The sequence below is a fragment of the Fulmarus glacialis genome, unplaced genomic scaffold (genome assembly GCF_000690835.1).
Source record: "Fulmarus glacialis isolate BGI_N327 unplaced genomic scaffold, ASM69083v1 scaffold32588, whole genome shotgun sequence".
In the NCBI taxonomy this organism is placed as follows: Eukaryota; Metazoa; Chordata; class Aves; order Procellariiformes; family Procellariidae; genus Fulmarus; species Fulmarus glacialis.
The window spans coordinates 46,498-64,082 of NW_009228193.1; the positions used below are offsets into that span (position 1 = coordinate 46,498).

General features: G+C 48.0%; 1 protein-coding gene across 1 annotated transcript; it reads right to left on the reverse strand.

Moving 5' to 3' along the window:
• Positions 1-8,299: 8,299 nt before the first annotated feature.
• On the reverse strand, positions 8,300-15,706 carry KLF15 (Kruppel-like factor 15). The gene is made up of 2 exons (XM_009583408.1): positions 14,664-15,706; positions 8,300-8,468 (listed from the first exon to the last, which is right to left on the reverse strand). Exons 1-2 carry the CDS (start codon positions 15,704-15,706, stop codon positions 8,300-8,302), a joined length of 1,212 nt encoding a protein of 403 aa, XP_009581703.1.
• Between the last annotated feature and the right edge of the window lie 1,879 nt (positions 15,707-17,585).

The following is a 17,585-nucleotide window of genomic DNA, read 5'->3' on the forward strand; positions in this document are numbered from 1 at the left end:
CTCAAAAAGTCACAAGCAGATATAGCCAACTTGTTCCCCTACTGCTCCCCAGGTCCTGCAGCAGCTGCGAGGGCCACAGCACACCTGCGCCAACACCGCTCATGCTACATCGGCAAAATGAACAAGTTTGTCGTTCCTTGTGCTTGACCTCATGCAGGTCTTAAGCCTATCCAGAGGGCTAAAAAGCATCCCTACTTCTCCCCCAGTGTGCTTCAATTAATTGCATCTATACATCAGTGTGCACATGTCTCAAAATCATATCAAATGATTAAGCCGTGATTAACGCCTGGGTCTGAGAAGGAATTGGTACATTTGGGTTTGCTCTACAGCTCTGCCACAAGCTCCCCAAAAACTATTGGTCAAATCATTTAAATCCTTCTGCTGACTTTGCACAGTGAAGGTGACAACTACTCTTCGGAGGGCTTGAAAGGCTTTAATTCCCCACTGGGAAGCACGTTCTGCTCTTCAGCTGGAAGATGCTAGAGAAGTGCCAAATATTATTATTAATTTAACACAGCTAATTTGTTTCACTGAGATTAGCATGAAAATGCAGGAGCAAAGCAAGGAAGGTGGCTCCAGCTCCCCCTGGATTCACAGTCCTCCACGCACCAGGGATCTGTCACAGGGTATCAGGTAACTCACATGAAGTCATCATGACCAATTCTAATTTGCTAATCATTCCTTTAGGCATGACACAGATTGATTCATATTAAACTTTCATGGGTGTCACAGATCTCACGCACAAGCCTGGATCACCTGCAAGGCAGTGCCGGTGATACTGAGTGAGGGGTAAGCGCTCAGGCAACTGGGCAGTGCTTGAGAAGGGCTGTTGCGAGCTTCGGTGCCAAAGAAAATCCACGCTCTCTTGAAGGCAAATGTGTTACTAATGTGTGTTTATTTATCAGTTGTTGGAATACCCTGTGAGGAGACTAAAGGTCCTGGGTGGCAGGTAAATGAACACCCTCCAGTTGTGCCATTAATTCCTAGGGAGCAAGAGGGAGACTTTACAGCAAATTTGTCAGCTGTAACTAACTCGATTTTCTGAGAGAGGACAGATTGCTCATCACCCCACGCTCCCCTTCCAGTCAAAGCTGACCTTCCCCAGGAGCATCTGCCACTTCCAGAAGGGACGAGCCCATACCAGGGGCCATTTCCACATCAGCCAAGGCAGAGAGGTCTCATTCGCAGTAAGGGGCTCCCCACGTCAGCCCTGCCCCGGGGCGCCCGCATCCACGTCTCAGCTCTGCGGTGCCACGGTGTCCTAGTCAGACCCGAGAACTGCCACAGCAGAGCTGAGGTCTAGCACAGGCACTGGTCCATGAGACCGCTTGCTACGGCGCTGCCACCGTCAGTGCAGCCTGGGGTGTTTTTCCAACCGCTCTGGCTGCAGGACAGCCATTCGGACATAACAAAATTTCCAAGCCCTTTGCCCTCCCCGATGCATTATCTGCCACTAGGGACACCCGGTCTGAATGAATCTAGCTCCAGCCAACTCTCTCAGGTCCAGGACATGTTGTCCATGGAAAAACAACGCACACCAGAGAAACAAAAAGTGAGAAACTACCTGGCTGTCGTTTATAGACTTCTCAGAAAAAGTCAGCAGTCAACAGCCAAACTTGAACGTTCATGTCACTCCTTCACTTATGGAAGGTAAGTTTACTAAATGCCTGGACGCTTTTCAGCCCAATAGCCCGATCCCTGTATTTGCAACCATAATGTTGGAATAACTAGCAGGGCTTAAGCTGATGCCCATTGGACTCAATAGGAGAGGCAGATGCCAGAGGCTTTTTTAGATGCAGAACAGTAATTCTTTGTACCTTTCTTTTTGTGGGTTGTTAGACTCCACCCTCAGTCACATGCAAAACAATTCCTGGATAGATGTTTCCACTAAAGATCTCAGGGTGCCTTGTAATTATTGAGGTTCCCAGTATCTGGGTCATATGGATAAATAATATTTCTGCTTTGGGAAGTGCTAAGACTCACTGGAGGCCACTCCAAGGATCAGGTACAGAGTCAGGAGGATAAAAGCAGTATCCTTTTACAAGGAAGGACTGACAGCGAGCAATCCCAGCCCCTTCTTTTTATGTCTGCCAACTGTCCAAGGCACCACTTCTGACTATCGTTCACTAAGCCCCCTGCCATAAAGCTGCTGTTGCCTCAGAGCACTGCACACCAGCGGCTCTGACGCGGGCTGCTAGCTTGGACCACCCTCCTCCTGCCCAACAACCAGAGCCCTTTCAGCGAAAAGAGCCTGTCACTCTATTTGTGCTGGAAAACACAGAACTGTGCCTGTTACGCCATAACTTGCTTCAGTTTCTGTTTTCCTTCCTCTGCTCCCTTCCAGAAAACTATAGGCCACGTTCACCTCAATTTTCTCTCCCTTTCAGGATGGTTATGACTCCAACATGAGCAGGGGAAGAGTTACCAGATGTGCACCAGTGCGAGCAAGAGGAGAGCTGGCTTTCCCAACAGCTACTTGTCATTCATGTGTTTCACTCCCATTTTACCTAACACCTCGGCTTGCTGCACTTGCAGAGGTGCAGACACTGCCCTCTGCTCGTGATGGCCAGAGCCTTGTCAGATGTTGCTCTGAACCGCAGGACGCTTAAAATAGCGAGCTGGAGCTCAGCAAGATGCTGGCCAAGGCATACACACTCCATGGGCAGGATAGGTGAGCTGATGAAAGCTCTCCACAGCAGACTTCTCCAAGGGCTAAGAAGTTCATCCAGCCTTAGCTCTGTAGATGAAGTATTTACGTGGGTTTTGAGTCAGCCTAATCACAAAAGCATTAGAAAAGTGATACTCGGGTAGGAAACACAGCAAGAGATGAAGGATATGCACCAGCTCCAGCTGGAGGAAGACCTGCACTGAGCTGGCAGAGCAGATCGAAGCTCTGACCTGTAAAACGCTGAGCACTGAGGAGCTACAAACCTCATGATATAGGATCATTTGACCAGAAGGGTCATTCAGTCCCATCCGTCTAGCTGTATGCAAACACACACTAGATGTAAAGGCTAGAAGATTCTTCACAATATCTATTTTTCACACACCACACACCTTCAAACACCCCACTCCCCAAAAAAAAGCAAGAACAAAACTAAAACCTGTGGGATAAGAGATTGAAAGCCACAAAACCACACATGTCCCAGAAGAAACGAGCAAGGGAATCCATGGACCCACCAGGATCTGCGGTCCCTGCCCTAGCTGGGAAATTTTTTCCCCCGATAAGCCATGACGGTCACTGTCCTTGGTTTGTGCTGAAGCCAGTGGGAGCTTAGCACAACTCATTCTTTAAAAGCAACGTCTCTGAATAACAAGCAAGCAAAGCATGGCAATCGCTGAACCGAGCGAATAACGGGTTTCATAGGTGCTGTCAAAAGGGGAGAAGGAAAATCCTAGCTAGCTCCAAACAGCTTTCTGTGTGTGTTGGCAGGTCCTTGGTATTTCTCCCAGATGGGGAGAGCAGGTCTGAGCCGAGAGCCCGTGGTACAGCACATCCAGGCTTACATAACCCAAGGGGCCCGGGGTAATCATTAACGCTGGCTTATTGCCCTAGCTTTGTGCTGGAGTCACCTGGTTGTTTGGATTAAATGTATAGTGGCCATTTAGACAAGGAGAAGGCTCCCGGCACAAGGATTTAAGTGGAAACAACCCCCTGGGGAGGGCGGGAAGCAGGGGACTGTTGCAAACATCGCAGGGTCTAAACTCAGGCACTCCTCCAGGGAGGCAGATTTGCCACCTTTCATCACACCACCCTGCTCGATGGGCTGGTTTGCTTTCCATAGGGGTGCAGCTCCCGGAGCTCCCGTCCCAAACCAGGGGAAAAAGGGCAGCAGGACCCTTCTTAGGGAGTTTTACCTTGGTGACTGCCAAGTGCAACACACCAGCAAGCGAGCTCTCATTCCTCTCTCCACGGCATCCTTTCCAAAAGTAGACGTTATCAGTGCAGCCTGACTTTATCTCATGCCCCGTCTTTACCTTTCTTTGCTTATCTGATGTCTCACTTACGTGTCCTATTACCCCTTGCCTTCTATAACCTGCTGTGTGTTATTGACATATGGTCTGTGCCACTGTCTGAGGCAAAGGAGATTTGGGACTTCTTGGTTCTGTTCCCATCTCCCCTCTGCGTTGCTCTGTGGTCTCGGACACATCGCTCCACTGCTCTGTGTTTAGCCATGGGTCACAGAAGTCAGGTCACCTTACAGAAATACCACTTTACTCTTATTCCTTACGCTTAGTCCTTACCTCAAGTACAACGTTCCCAGCTGACAGCTCCTCACCACTCACAACACCATTCCTTCACCACTAGTTCTGATGAAGAGACTACAAACAGCCAGAAATTGCCAGTAAAACCTTTTAGAAACATACAGAGATCTCGCAAGTGTTAGGAACCAGATCGTGATCATTATGTGAAGGCTCTAACACTGCACGTGTGTCCATTCACACCTCAGAAACCCAATTATAGATGTTTTAAATCAATGAGGCTTAGGCATATGTATAACAACGCCATGCTGTGTTTTGCCGTGCACAGTTGCTGAAGCAGAGACATAATAAACTTATCCACAGTTGTGGCATCAAAGCACTTAAATATATATTTATCTTCAGGTGGGTAAAGAGTAATCAGGCTTAAGGCAAGGCGCCATTTTTCTCATGAATCAGCAAGGCCCAGGCAGGCCAATAATTCCACATAAAGCAAACATCAAAATCTCTATTGGAAATTTCTACTTTTTTGTGACAAACCTCTGAAAACAACATTAATTTTCATGCAGAACTAATTCACAGCAAACATGGCTCTACTCTTTTGAGCAAAACTTTGCAACTTTTACATAAACTTAAATTTCCTTACAGGTATTAGCCAGAAAAACCCACACAATCCACACTCAGAAACTGCACTTAAAACAGAAAAGAAAAAAGAAAAAAAAAGAAAGAGAGAGAAAGTGTTTCATGGAAAATATTCCAGGCTAAAACATAGCTTAGATCTTAGATTTCTGTACTGCTGTGCTCCAACAGCAGGTATTTTGCATTACTCCACTTCAGGTTTAAGTATTGCCTCTTGCAGAAAAATAACAACTTCTGCCCTGAGTGTCTTGCAGGGTGAATTGCCCAACGTTACAGCAATATCAGAACTCCAGATGAGATGGGGAGGAGACCGAGACGCTGGTTAAAATAAAGCAGCTGGTTTAATGCATGATGTCGACAGGGTGAGAACAGAAGGGAATCGGAGGTCCTCTTGGTGCAGGCTTGCTAATTAAAGCGTGTACGCAACTACCACTCTTAAAACAGCTGTCCTTAGGACTCTGGTCTTCAGGCTACATCTCAGGAGGTAACAACAGAACTTAGTCTGCCTCATCCCTTGGTCCTCTTGCCAGACTCATAGGTGTTCTCTGGGAAAAATAATCAGGGGTCTGGAAAGCCCTGGCTCATCAGCTGGCGTTTTTTGGTGGCTGTTCTTCAGGGAGAGACTTTAATCCCTAAGTGCCCATTAGTCTCAGAGTGATTCTTGCTCGGAGAAGATCTGGACCCACTGCACCATTGCTCCCATGGAGACTCAGAAGTGATTTTAACACCAGTAACGTTGCTGGTTTCTTCTTCCAGTGGAGGCCAAGCAACCAAAAGCACAGTGCAAGAGATGTCCCGGCTTGCAGATCACAAGAGCATCATGTTCATGCCCCTGTTGTTACGAATGGGAAGCAATGGTTGTTGCAGAACAGGGCGTCTTCTCCTCAGGCCTGGGGCATACTTCGTACCACAGATCCTTCACATCACTCTTTCAGACGTGGGATTTACAGAAGAGCCAACTGAAGCGCCTTGGCACCAAGACCTCCGCTGTGCCGAGCCTTTCTTTCACAATCTAATCCTGTGACTACTGGTCCTATTGCTTGTTCCTTCCATCCAAGGATCACACAAACGTAAATTAAGTCCCACAGTATCACTATGATGCATTATTATCCCCATTTTACAAGAAAGGGAACTGCGGCACATGGCAATTGAGTCCTTTGTCCTGGGTCACACAGTGAGTCACCGTCACAGTCTCAAGCAGACTCTGAAGCCCTTCCTCCTTCACACTAACCACTAGAGCTTGACTTTCCTCAAAACCTGCTTGCTCTAATTTATTAACCACAGTTTTACTGCAGCTGCAGACCTGTTCCACAGCACTCAGAAACCACAGAAGGCATTCGGGTCCCAGCGCAGCTGCCAGGCGAGGCGTGAGGGCTCTGGCGAAGGGAGAGCTGAAACATCTCGCGCCTCCCAAGAACTTTCTGAGATGAGAAAAACTTCTGAAGACAACTTCAGATCTGTTCCATCATCTCCCTGTTGCCCAGCACCTGAAAAGTTACATCCAGGTGAATCAAAATTTCAAGCGCTATTGTCCTGATTACAGAGCTGGCTACAAAGGAAATTAATGAATAATAATTTCAAGAAGGGATTTAAAATTTCCATTTTCATTTTATTGTCAAAGTAAATATATTTTTATGAAGAACAAAAGAAAATATACAGAATTGTAACTTATGTACACTGGCTTTATAGGTATTTTTGTTTCCAATTTACACAAATTTTGATATGTTATTAAAAGATATTTTATATAGATATGCATCTATGTACAGTTTTATTTACATACATTCATAGGATGTGATATAAACCAGTCAATAGATGATAGTTCATTTATATTAATTTCTAGAGGACAAAAGGAATGCATTCACTTTAGCTAGACCTGCTGTTCTTGCACAGCACGGGCTCCTGCTCTGCCTAGCGCTAGAATCGCAGTTTCCTATTTCCCATTTTGCCAACAAAAAGACAAACAGATGCCGTCTGCGAATGGAAAGGAAATGCAACATCCATTATAAAATCGTTCCTAATTACTGAATTCTATTTTCTTCTAAAACTTCTTACAATTGCCAGAGTTCAAAAGGAAAAACAAAACAAGAAGAAACACAAACAAAATCACTTGCCTGCTACCATCTGATTATTTGTTTAAATTCCCTTCTTAGCCAGGTACCACATAAATTTGGTTTTTTTGGCTACTGTTCTCACCCATTCGCCCACCCCAGCTGCATGGAGCTCTGACATGGCTGTCGGTAAGGAGAGGATTAGCACTGAAGATCACCCTTGGACAGAAGATCTCACGGTGCTGTCCCACCAGGCCACGATGCCTCCCACCCTCCCCTGGGTACAGGTACATCCTACAAGACCCTGCCGGCCAGCGGACAAACGGAGACTTGGCTCCAACCAGCGAGGCATTGCCTCGCAGTGGATGCTCGGGATGCAGGTGCTCACCAGGACCACCGGGCACCTCCGGGGCTGGTGCTCTGGCTTCTCCCCAAGATCACACACGAGGACAGGAGCAGAGACACAACAGAGCTCAGCCATTCTCACAAATGGCTTCCTGCTGCTTTACGTGCTAGACAACAGCTCTTCTGCTAAAGACGGTGGATGCTGCAAACCAGAGTCGACGGAAAGCAGCATTCCTTCGACGCGTGAGCATCCTTTCACCCCCACGGCAGCACAGGACAGGAGAAGCAGGCACACAGTACAAAAAAAAGAGAAGCCGGCCCACAGGCGGCGCTCAGCCACCCCAAAAGGCTCCACTCCAAGCCATTTCATCCAGCCTGAGCTTCCGGGTTTGCTTGGGATATGCCTTTGCTTAAATATATATATATGTATGTATGAATATATATACATAAATATTTATATATAGCGCTAGCCAAGGAAAAAGTAAGTGTGAGCCGGAGAAATAAGAGAGGCGCAGAGGTGCATTCCAGCGCTCTCCATGCCTTGCCTCCCCCTGTCCCCGACTCCCACTGTTCCTCCTCCCATGGCCAGCCCCTACAAATCCTTGGCTCAGGCAACCCAAAAACAAAGGAGTTGTTTTCATTTCAAAAGGAATTTGCTGTTTCCAAACTGGACAAATAGAGCAGCTTAATAAAAACTCACAATGAATGGCCTGTACATGAGCAAAGCCCTATTTTCCTGTGCAGCAGAAAACAGCTAAAAATAAAACACTGTAATTTCCAAAAGAAGCAGCAGCAAAGGAGGGAAAGATAAAAGGAAAGGAAAATAACATCCTTTTTAAAAAAAAAAAAAAGACAAAAAAGGAAGAAGCACCCCCCTCCCCTGACCCAAAAAGAACTTCATTCTCAAATCATCTTTAAAGGACATGGGACACTCAGACATGGTGGTATCAAGTAACAGCATTGACTGTTCTGTGGAGACAAATAAATTATCACTAGAAATATAGTGAGCAAAGTGCTGTCATCGGCTGTCATAGGATGGCTGGGCGGGAAGGGGACAGCGGGACCAATCAGTTCACGGAGCGGACGGAGCGGTTGCTTCGTGGGAACCGATGCACCTTGACATGTTTGGACAAGTGGTCGCTTCGAGCAAACTTCTTCTCGCAGACGGGACACTGATAGGGTTTCACCCCCGAGTGGGACCGCCTGTGCCGGGACAGCTCATCTGACCTGGAGAACCTGCAAGAGAAGAGAAGCCTTTTCAGATAAATGGTTTTTTACATTGCCGAGTCTCTCACAGCAGAAAAAAAGTCCCCTCGGGCCACTGGGAGACTCCGTTTGCGGCAAAGCCCGAACACGTGAACTGAAAGGGACACACAACAGGGTCCCAACCGGCAGTCGGCAGCAGTGATGGAAACACACAATTATCAACCTCATCCCATGTCAGCTCTGGACTCAGAGCAATGCATGGAGGCAACGTTTGTACCAGCCTTGCCCTAAACCCAGTAACATGGGTACAGCTCAACGAAAACAGTGCTGCTCTTGATCCCTCTGCCAGTCCCCTTCAAAGCCTGTCCTGGAACCCCTCTCCTGCAAATCCAGGCACGGGCCCTTCTCAAGCAGAGATAGCAACCAACGTTCTGCAGGCGAGGTCTGCTCCAAGCTCCCACTGACAAGAGCACAACGGGCATTCAGTAATTGCATCTAGTTTGAGATGAACCCCAGATAACAGGCGGACATAGCTACCCAGAAGCTACATGGCTTATCAGATCCAGCTGAAAAATTGGCTTTTGTACATGCTCCTGCAGGCTAAATAAAGAGTCGTTAACATCTCAGTACCAGAGATGCTCAACATCATAACTGCTGAAATCCAGGTGGGCCCCAATGGCCATTAGCACAGTTACTTCACGGGTAAATTGAAATCAAGATTGAGCCTTTAATTACCAAAATTGTCTCCCATAGTCATTTCAATTTTAGGTATTTCTCACCTTCCATCTCCACAGAAAAATCCCCAAATAGCCACCGTGAATCCCACAGGCTTTACTGAACTCAAATCAGCTAATCCTTTGGTCTTAACAGTGGGGCTGGCTCTATTTCCAGCTTGGACGTGACTGGGAGCCACAGGGTTAATTAATAATGTCACACTAAAACAGCCCTGTCCAGATGGGTACAAAAAATTTGCTGCCTGACAAAGGGCAATTAAGTGTTTTGTTGCCAGAGCAGTAACAAAGAGCGGCACAGAAAGAGAGCTTGCAAGAAACGGTATCAGCTGTTTATTTACAATAAATAAATGAAGTCATGGGCACTAGCTGAATAAATGGGGGAAAGAACGTGGAGAAAAATGTGCCTTTCTGGAGCAAAATATCACATCACCAACAGAGTGAATATGCTATTTTTGTGAAAGGGGGAAAACAGGACTGCTGGGCTCCTATGAATAAGTCCTTCGTGCAAGAAAAATAAGTTTCCACATAAAGGTTTTAATTAGCTCTGATCTCCTGCCACCAGTTGAGGAACAGGGTGCAGGCGCTGGGAAAGCTGGGAATGGTTTCCTCAGTTCCCGCAGCTCTTCAGTCCAGTGATGCTACCCAGAGCGCGTTCAGCCAGCACAAAGCAGACGCAGATACTCGCCATGGGTAAAGTATGGTGTGGACACATCTCTCCCAGGGGCATTTCTAGAGGAGATTCCTTCACCCATTCTCTTACTTTTCTCCCTTTCCTTGCTTTGGTATCCCCATGGTGAAAATTCACCATTGAGAGCAACAGGCAGATGCCCTAATGGAGCCATGAACCTGTTCCTTGTCTGGGACGCCTCTTCTTCATAAAGGCTACGACAGAGGTTTCTCTTCACCCCTACTACTTGCTTTCTCTAGCACTCCTGCTCCTTCCAGCCGTGGCCTCCCAAAACCACAGTCTGGACCTGGGAGCAGCAGGACCAGGGATTTCTCCCGAGTTGAGTCCTTAGCAGCGAGCTAGTCCCAGTGCCACATCTCTGGAGGGATGCTCTTGTAGAGCTATGGATGAGTGGGACTAAGCATCCTTCTGGAGAGGGCAGGATGTTGCCTGTGCAGACTGCCTCAGCGGGACCCAGTGCTGGACAAGGAACGGACCTGTTGCCAGTGGTGGCAACCATGTCCAGGGAAAAGAGGGAACAGGGAGGGAGAAGCACCTTTGCAAAGAGCTGTCCTCTTATATACAGGCTTATCACCCAAAGGAGTAAAACCAGATGTGGCCAGGTTGCCTTGTCCCATGTCCTTGGCCACTAAGGCCACCATCTGCAACAGAAGTGCAGTAGCACATGGCTAATCCTGCACAAGACCTCCGCAAGTGCATTTCAATGGGAATTGCACGGATGGTGGGGGAGAAAGAGACGCATGTCACGAATGAGCAACTCCGCTCATACCCTGGGAGCTCGGATGAGTTCATCCGATAAAAATACATTCTGCCTCATAACGATGTCCTTAGCTGAAGAGGCAGGAATGTTGCAATACTGTTCCCCAGCAGTCACGGAAAGATCAACTTACAGAGCCCACAGAAATAAACCTCGAGCTGTCGGTGTGTTTACAAAAAACAACGCAAAGGTTAGGACAAGGAAGCCGGGAGGATCTGGTGGCCTGGCTCTGCAGTGAAATGATATTTGCAGCACGTTCTGGCACTGAGATCACCCCAAGAAAACCACAAATAATCCCCAGTGGAATGCCAAATTCAAACAAAGAAAAGGTACCCCCAAGGAACACCTCACTATCCCAAGTCACTGCCATTTCCAGAAGGATTCCTCCTTCAAAAGAAAGGTGGAGGGATCTGGACAATCCCACAGCAACTAGAAGAGCTTCCTTCATCCTTCTATCTGGTGGGACCCCAAAGGACCTGTAACTACATTTCCCTTGAAGACAAATCCTAGAGCTCCCTGATGCGTAGGACGTGCCCTGTGTCTCCCGGCCATACAAGGACATCGCTATGTGGCTCACAGGGCAAGAAAGGTCAACAGCTTCAGCCTGGTACTCCATGGTCCTCACCATGGCCACCAGCCACAGAGACTGACTCAGGCTGTACCTCTCCTCTGCGGTGGAGGGGATGCTCTAGATTCACCCTGATCATCCCCAAAGCACCGCTACAGTAAACCAGCGCTCCCCCTGCGCACCTGCAAACCCCTTTGCGCAGCACCAGCAAAAAAGGCCAATGCAAGACGCCTGCCCTGACCTGTCCCACGCATGGTCCTCCCCACGCTCGCCGGTCCCATACACCCTCCTGGCCACACGCATTACAAGCCTTTAAACCCTCCCTACCAAACCTGGCAGAGCTTGTATTGCACGCTGTCACCTGCAGAGCCGGCTGCGGGGAAGCGCCTCCAGCCAGAAGATGCAGCAGGGCATTTACACGCGATTGCCTAATTCCCCCAGGCCTTACAACAACTGCAGCTTTGTACGCTGCTGCGCCGGGGAGGGAACGCGAGAGCTTCTCCTGCTCCATGCCATAACACGGCTGCTGGGGACCGGCCCATGCTACAGCTCCGCTTTTTGGTCGGGGCTGTCTCAGGAGCAGCGCTAACCAGAGGCTGCCGCGTGCCAAAGGTATAAGCTGGCATGACACGGATCAGCACGCCGACCGGTACAGCGGGGTATTGAACGCAACGGGTCACCAGCCACTTATGAACGCCTCTGCAGCCTGCCGAAAACAGCTCTTGCCCCATGCCAAGGAAGGACACAAGCAAGCAGGGTTCAGCCTCCTCCAGGGAGGTGCTTGGGGCTCTCCCGCTGTCTTAGGGGTTAGCAAAAGGGTTTGCTGTGCACAGCCCTACCTTGGTGCATTTAAAGCATGCAACTTCACCGTAGCAGGGCTGCCCAGAGAGCTGGGAAAGCTTTAACCCCCCACAGCTCAGCCCCTTTGTGCTAGGCAACACTTTGTTTTGTTTCTGAAATTACTGTCTTCAGTGAGGTCAGATCTTAAGTGTCTTCGGTGAAAAAATAAATACGCAAGCACAAGAATGCAGGGAAAGGAGGGGGAAAGCAGAGCCCAGCAGTGTTTTAGTGTTTAAATTCATCCGAGATGATACAAAACCAGGAGCAAACAGAGAGTCCAGATGCATTTGACTTAAGTCACGTGAGATCACAGCTCTCACTGAACTTCTGGAAAAGGTAAACACGCTTTATTGATGAAAGGGAACTGAGTAATTCAGTGCTCAATTGGGTCTGGCCTTTGATGTGGGAGCGGCGTGCAGGGGATGTGCAGGAACCTCAGGCCGGTGCTAAGGATTGCTGTGAGCGCGGGAAGCTGCTCCCCCAGCGCTGCCTCTCCTGCTGCCTATAAACCTCCCCCCTCGGAGCAGAGCCCTTCCAAAGTTTGGGGGTGGTGGGGACTGGGGTACCAGCCTGGGCTGTGAAATGCAACACGACAAACAGCAACAGAGAGTTTGAAAAGCCCTTCCAGCAGCTGTTTGTGGACAAGACACACGTTCCTCGTAGCTAAGGTGATTAATTTCTCATCATTGGGCTCCTCATCTTTAAAAAGTTGTGGCTGGCTGAGAGTGAAAGTTCAAGGTGCTCCCGGTTGCGGGACCTGCACTTCTCTTGGCCCTCCTTAAACCCGCAGCCTGCTTTTGATCCACACCATTCGCTGTAGCGCTGGGAGAAGGCAGGACCCCCGGTGTAAATTCAATCTCCATCCCTTACCACTTAATATTTTTCCTAAATGTCCCCCTTGGTTTTGCAGCCTGGAAAACACCAGCTATGTAATAAGACAGAGCTGGAGAAGGTCACCCACAGGCAACACTTCAGGCTCCTGATCTTGAGCCACAAGGGTCACTGGCAGCGTTGGTATAAATCTCAGCGTGGATCAGACAGACCCTCACACGCCACATGCATTTGTCACAAAAATGAGAGTTTTGCTCACATCCCCACGCAAGGAAAGCCAACATGACACCCACAGGCACGTTCACAGGCGGAGGCACATCTGCTGCCTGTGCGCACGTACGCTGGCAACCAAATAAAAAGGAGCGAGTGCCTCTGCTGCAGGTCAGGAGCAAACCAGCCTGCGGCTTACGGGACCAACCAGCTAAATAATACAGCTTTAACTTCGGTGCATCCTGAGCAGCAAGCCACTGAGCCCAGCTCACGAGACGCGCCACCAGTACAAAAGGAAAGAAAATCACCACCAGTTTGTAGAGCCACCATAAAGTGAAACGGGAAAGAAAATCAATACAATTAATTTCTTTGGTGATCTCCTCAATCCCGCCACGAGGCGAACTTCAAACTGGTCCAGTCGGGAAGCAGAGGATTCAGCCCCATTCTGACCTTTTCCCTCAAACCAATCCAGCCATCTCTAACTGCAGCATGTCTCACATACTTGCATTTTTACACAACCCTCTCCTGTTACTTTTTACCTCGTCTGTTCCCAAGATCACAACCCATTTCCTCATTAGACATTGCTTGCTGAAGCTCTGTAGGATATTCTTTGAAAGAAATCCGGTTTAATTTAATACAAGGGAGTTAAGATTTTGTTTTCTCCCATCGTAATTTGTGGTGCTGTATATTAACACTTGCCAGCAGGCAGGCTAGTAATATAGCTAACTGGAAAGAGGGAGGAAGGCTTCCATCAAAGTTTCCTTAAAATAAAAAGTTGATTTTTTTAAACAAAGTTTTAATTTTTCAACTAGTATTAAAAATAAAAAATAATTAAAAAAAAAAATCATGAGACACCCTCTGCGAAACGTTTTGCTCAATCAGACCTGCAATCTTTCATTCAAGCAATGCTTAACTCCACCTCAGCCTTCTGGTTCTGTTGTTACATCTGACAGCGTTCTGCAACTTTGAGTGGCACCCACGCGTTTTTCTGAATCAATGCAGAGAATAAAACCCAGAGCATGCCCGAGTGTCACTGCCAGCATTTCCAGAAGGAGTGGGACGGAGTGCATTTTCTATGAACTGCACAGAATACTGCTCTTCTTCACCACACTCGCTTAACACAGCCCTTCAGTGCTCGGGTTTAGCCCCATGCAGCTGGAGCCACGCGCAGCGATTCTGCCCATTCTGCCCAGCGATTCTGAACCATCCAGTTCACTTACAGCCCTCAGCTGGTACCAGCCGAGCATCTGCTGCAGCTGGTGTGTTGCAACCAGACCGATGTGAATGCAACGTATTGCCTGCGGTAACAAGCTTAATCTGACCCTCTTGGAATGAAATACAAATTACGATGGACAACTTTTATTTTTTTAAGACACTTAAACAGCTGGTGCCAGCAGGCGATACTCTGCTATTTAATTTATCAAAGCCCCTGGATTACCTAACAGGAAGAAAAAGGTCTTAATTCTCAAACCAACCGAACAAGTTTTGGGAACAGAAACAGTTTATAAATCAGACTGCAAACCTACTTGCTCGGCAAGTTAGGTCAAGTGAGCAAAAGGGGAGGGGGGATAGGACAGTGCTGCGCCCCAATACTAACCTCCATCCGCAACCCGGCCACGTGCATGCAAAAGGCTTTTCTCCTGTATGCCTCCTCAGGTGGGCTTTCAAATGGCTGCTTTTCGTGTACATCTTGGTACAACCAGGAAAAGAACATTTGTGCATTTTAATGAGTTCTGCTGCAGGGTTCTTTTGAAATTTCTGACCCATGATGATTCCCGTCTGACCCTGGATCATGCCTCCTGGCCCAATTGGCTTGGCGGCGATGGGGACGGGAGCAATGCGGACAAATTTAGAGGACAAGTTCAAATTGGACGACTGAACTATCTGAGGCACAAGGGCAAATGTCTGTCCTTGGATGTTGACTAGGAGCTGTGCAATTTTAATGTTCTCTTGTGCTGGTCCTTGGGAACTGGGGCTCGTGTTGGACTCCTGTTTGATCTGTACAGGCTGAATTTGGAGCATAACCGGTATCCCATTCTCCAGGGACATTCCTCCATTTGAAGCCTGGCCACCTTCCGTTGAGCTGCTCAACTGTTCATTTTTACTCTCTTTTAAACTAGCGCTGGGTAACATATGGTCTTTTTGCTGTAGCGAAGCAACAGAAACTTGGCTGCAAGCTCTCAAGTCCTTGGTCTCACTTTTAGGTCTTTCTTTGAGCTCCAACTCCATGTTCTCCTCCAGAAATTCCTCAATTTCCTCAAGCGTGGGCTGAAATGGTCCTGAGTCTTCCATATCCACGGCAAATTCAGGCAACCTAAAGTACTCCTCTTTCACCATCGGCTGAAGTCTCCTTTTGTCCCACCATGATGCAGCGGTGTTCCCCAAAGATGCCTGGGACAACAAGTAGTCTAAGATACTGTCCTGACTTTCTGCACTGGACGTGCTTCCATAGCTGGAGCTGAGAACCTGGGAGTCAGGGCTGGAACAAGAACAAAAGCTGGACGAGTCGCTGTCATCTTCCGACAGGGGAGAGGGCAGCATTTGGTAGGACCTCACCCCTGCTGTCATGTCCCCAAAGTATCCGAGAGAAGATCTTGTAGATGAAAAGGATTCATCAGTAGGCAGCAAGTGATCCACCATTCCTGGGCGATCTCTTATGGATATCCCAACAGCATATACCAGGCGGCGAAAGTTCAGGTGAGAGCCTGAGTGTAGGAAAACAAAACAGCAACAGTCAGAAGTTGGTTTAATCATTTATCTCCATGAACGAAAGCTCGTAAAGCCCTCTAGCTCACAGGAAAGTCCAAAGCATCCAGTCTCACTGAGTACACGTGCTGCTACACGCTTTGATACGTCTGTACCACCCCCTAAGGACTGTCGGGGCCGAAGCATTTTGCAGGATTGCACCACGTATTTGCAAAAGAATTCTTTCAGAAATCATTTCCCAACTGTGCGCGCTCTAGATTTACAGTTCCTTTCCAGAATATTACTGGCAAGAGAAAATAAATTATGGGCTTTCATCTAACAGTGAAACCTAGAGCCAAAGAAGAGAATGGGGAGAAAAAATAAAGTGTTGAAATTTTTACCACCCAAAAAAACAAATAAAAAAAGAAGTTTATTGCTGGTGGCCATAAAATGCAAATCCTTTCCTTATCTTGTAGCTTTCCATCAATGTCATTTTTAACTTCCTCAGTTCCACAAATATAGGCTAATCAGCATAATGCAAGGATCAATCTGTCAGAAGCCAAAAATATTTACTGTGCTTCAGCATTTACTAGGCGGATTTTCCCCTCCAGATGTAATGAATCAGTGTGCCAACGTCATCATCACCTGCACTGCCCTTAATAAGGCTGGCACTGCACTGAGCTAATTACCATGTCCTGGCAAGCCAGCTGGTGGCTGGTTTCACCTCATCACTCCATACTCCTCTCTCTCCGGGTATGGAGGTCGAGGTGATCTGAACCTCGTGGCAGTTGCTGAACTGGGAGGGCTCGTATGGACCCCCGGCATCTCAATCTGCCATGACCCATGGCGGGCAGCCACGCTCCCAGTTTCGAGGAAGCAGCATCCTGCAAGCCCCTACTCACATGAGCCATGATCCCGCTGCAACCTCACGGAGGCACAAGGGCAAAATCCATCCTTCCTAGCGCAGCCCACCGCAATGCTCGCCGACAGCGGCGACCGTCCTGCGCTTTCCCAGTTAAGCCAAGCAAACTTACTTGAAAGGTTTCTGGGGAGCGGAAGGCAGGAAGGGCATCTGCGTATTTGTTTTCTTTTTTTTTCCCCCCAGAGGAAAAAAAAATAAATTGCTTACGGACGGAGACTACGTCTCTTAGAGAGCAAACGCAGAGACCTCCGGACGGAGCGAACACTGGCCCTCAGTCATTCGCTCAAGGTGACTGACTGAAAACAGAGCTGTATATGTGCATAATAAAACAACTCTTTCTGTGGAAGGTATGTGGACTGCAGAGATAGAAGTCATTTGATCAGCCTATGAGGTTTTGTGTATGTGTGAATTAGGAGGCATGTGACCCAGTGCGAAGGAAATGCCAGTCAATCTTGTTACACGCTGTCATTTTCCACAGGCTCTGCCGCTGCGCTTTGGATGCTTTGCCATGAATAGTCAATAGCTCCCAGTTTTGTGCAGGGAAGGAGACGGTTGTTACTGCTATTGCAGAGCATCCTTGCTACCTGATCTCCAAAATTTGCCGTGTCTTTGCCTCCTCTGGAGAAAAATCAAGAGGCATCTATGTGCTCAGCGCTGCAGCAAACGCAGAGCGAGATATTTTATACAACACCCTTAAAGAGCTCCATCCCATTGGCAGCATCTATTAATATTTCACAGGAAATGGGGAAAAAAACCCGTATTTCTTAAAGATACAGCTTCCTCCTACATATGCACATGGAGGAAGCAGGGGCAGGTTGAAAGACTTAAAAGTAAGATTGCACATTTTCCTGGTATGCGTGGCCTGTCAGTCAGCTATGCCTCTGAACTGATAATGAAATACCCACATGTGCC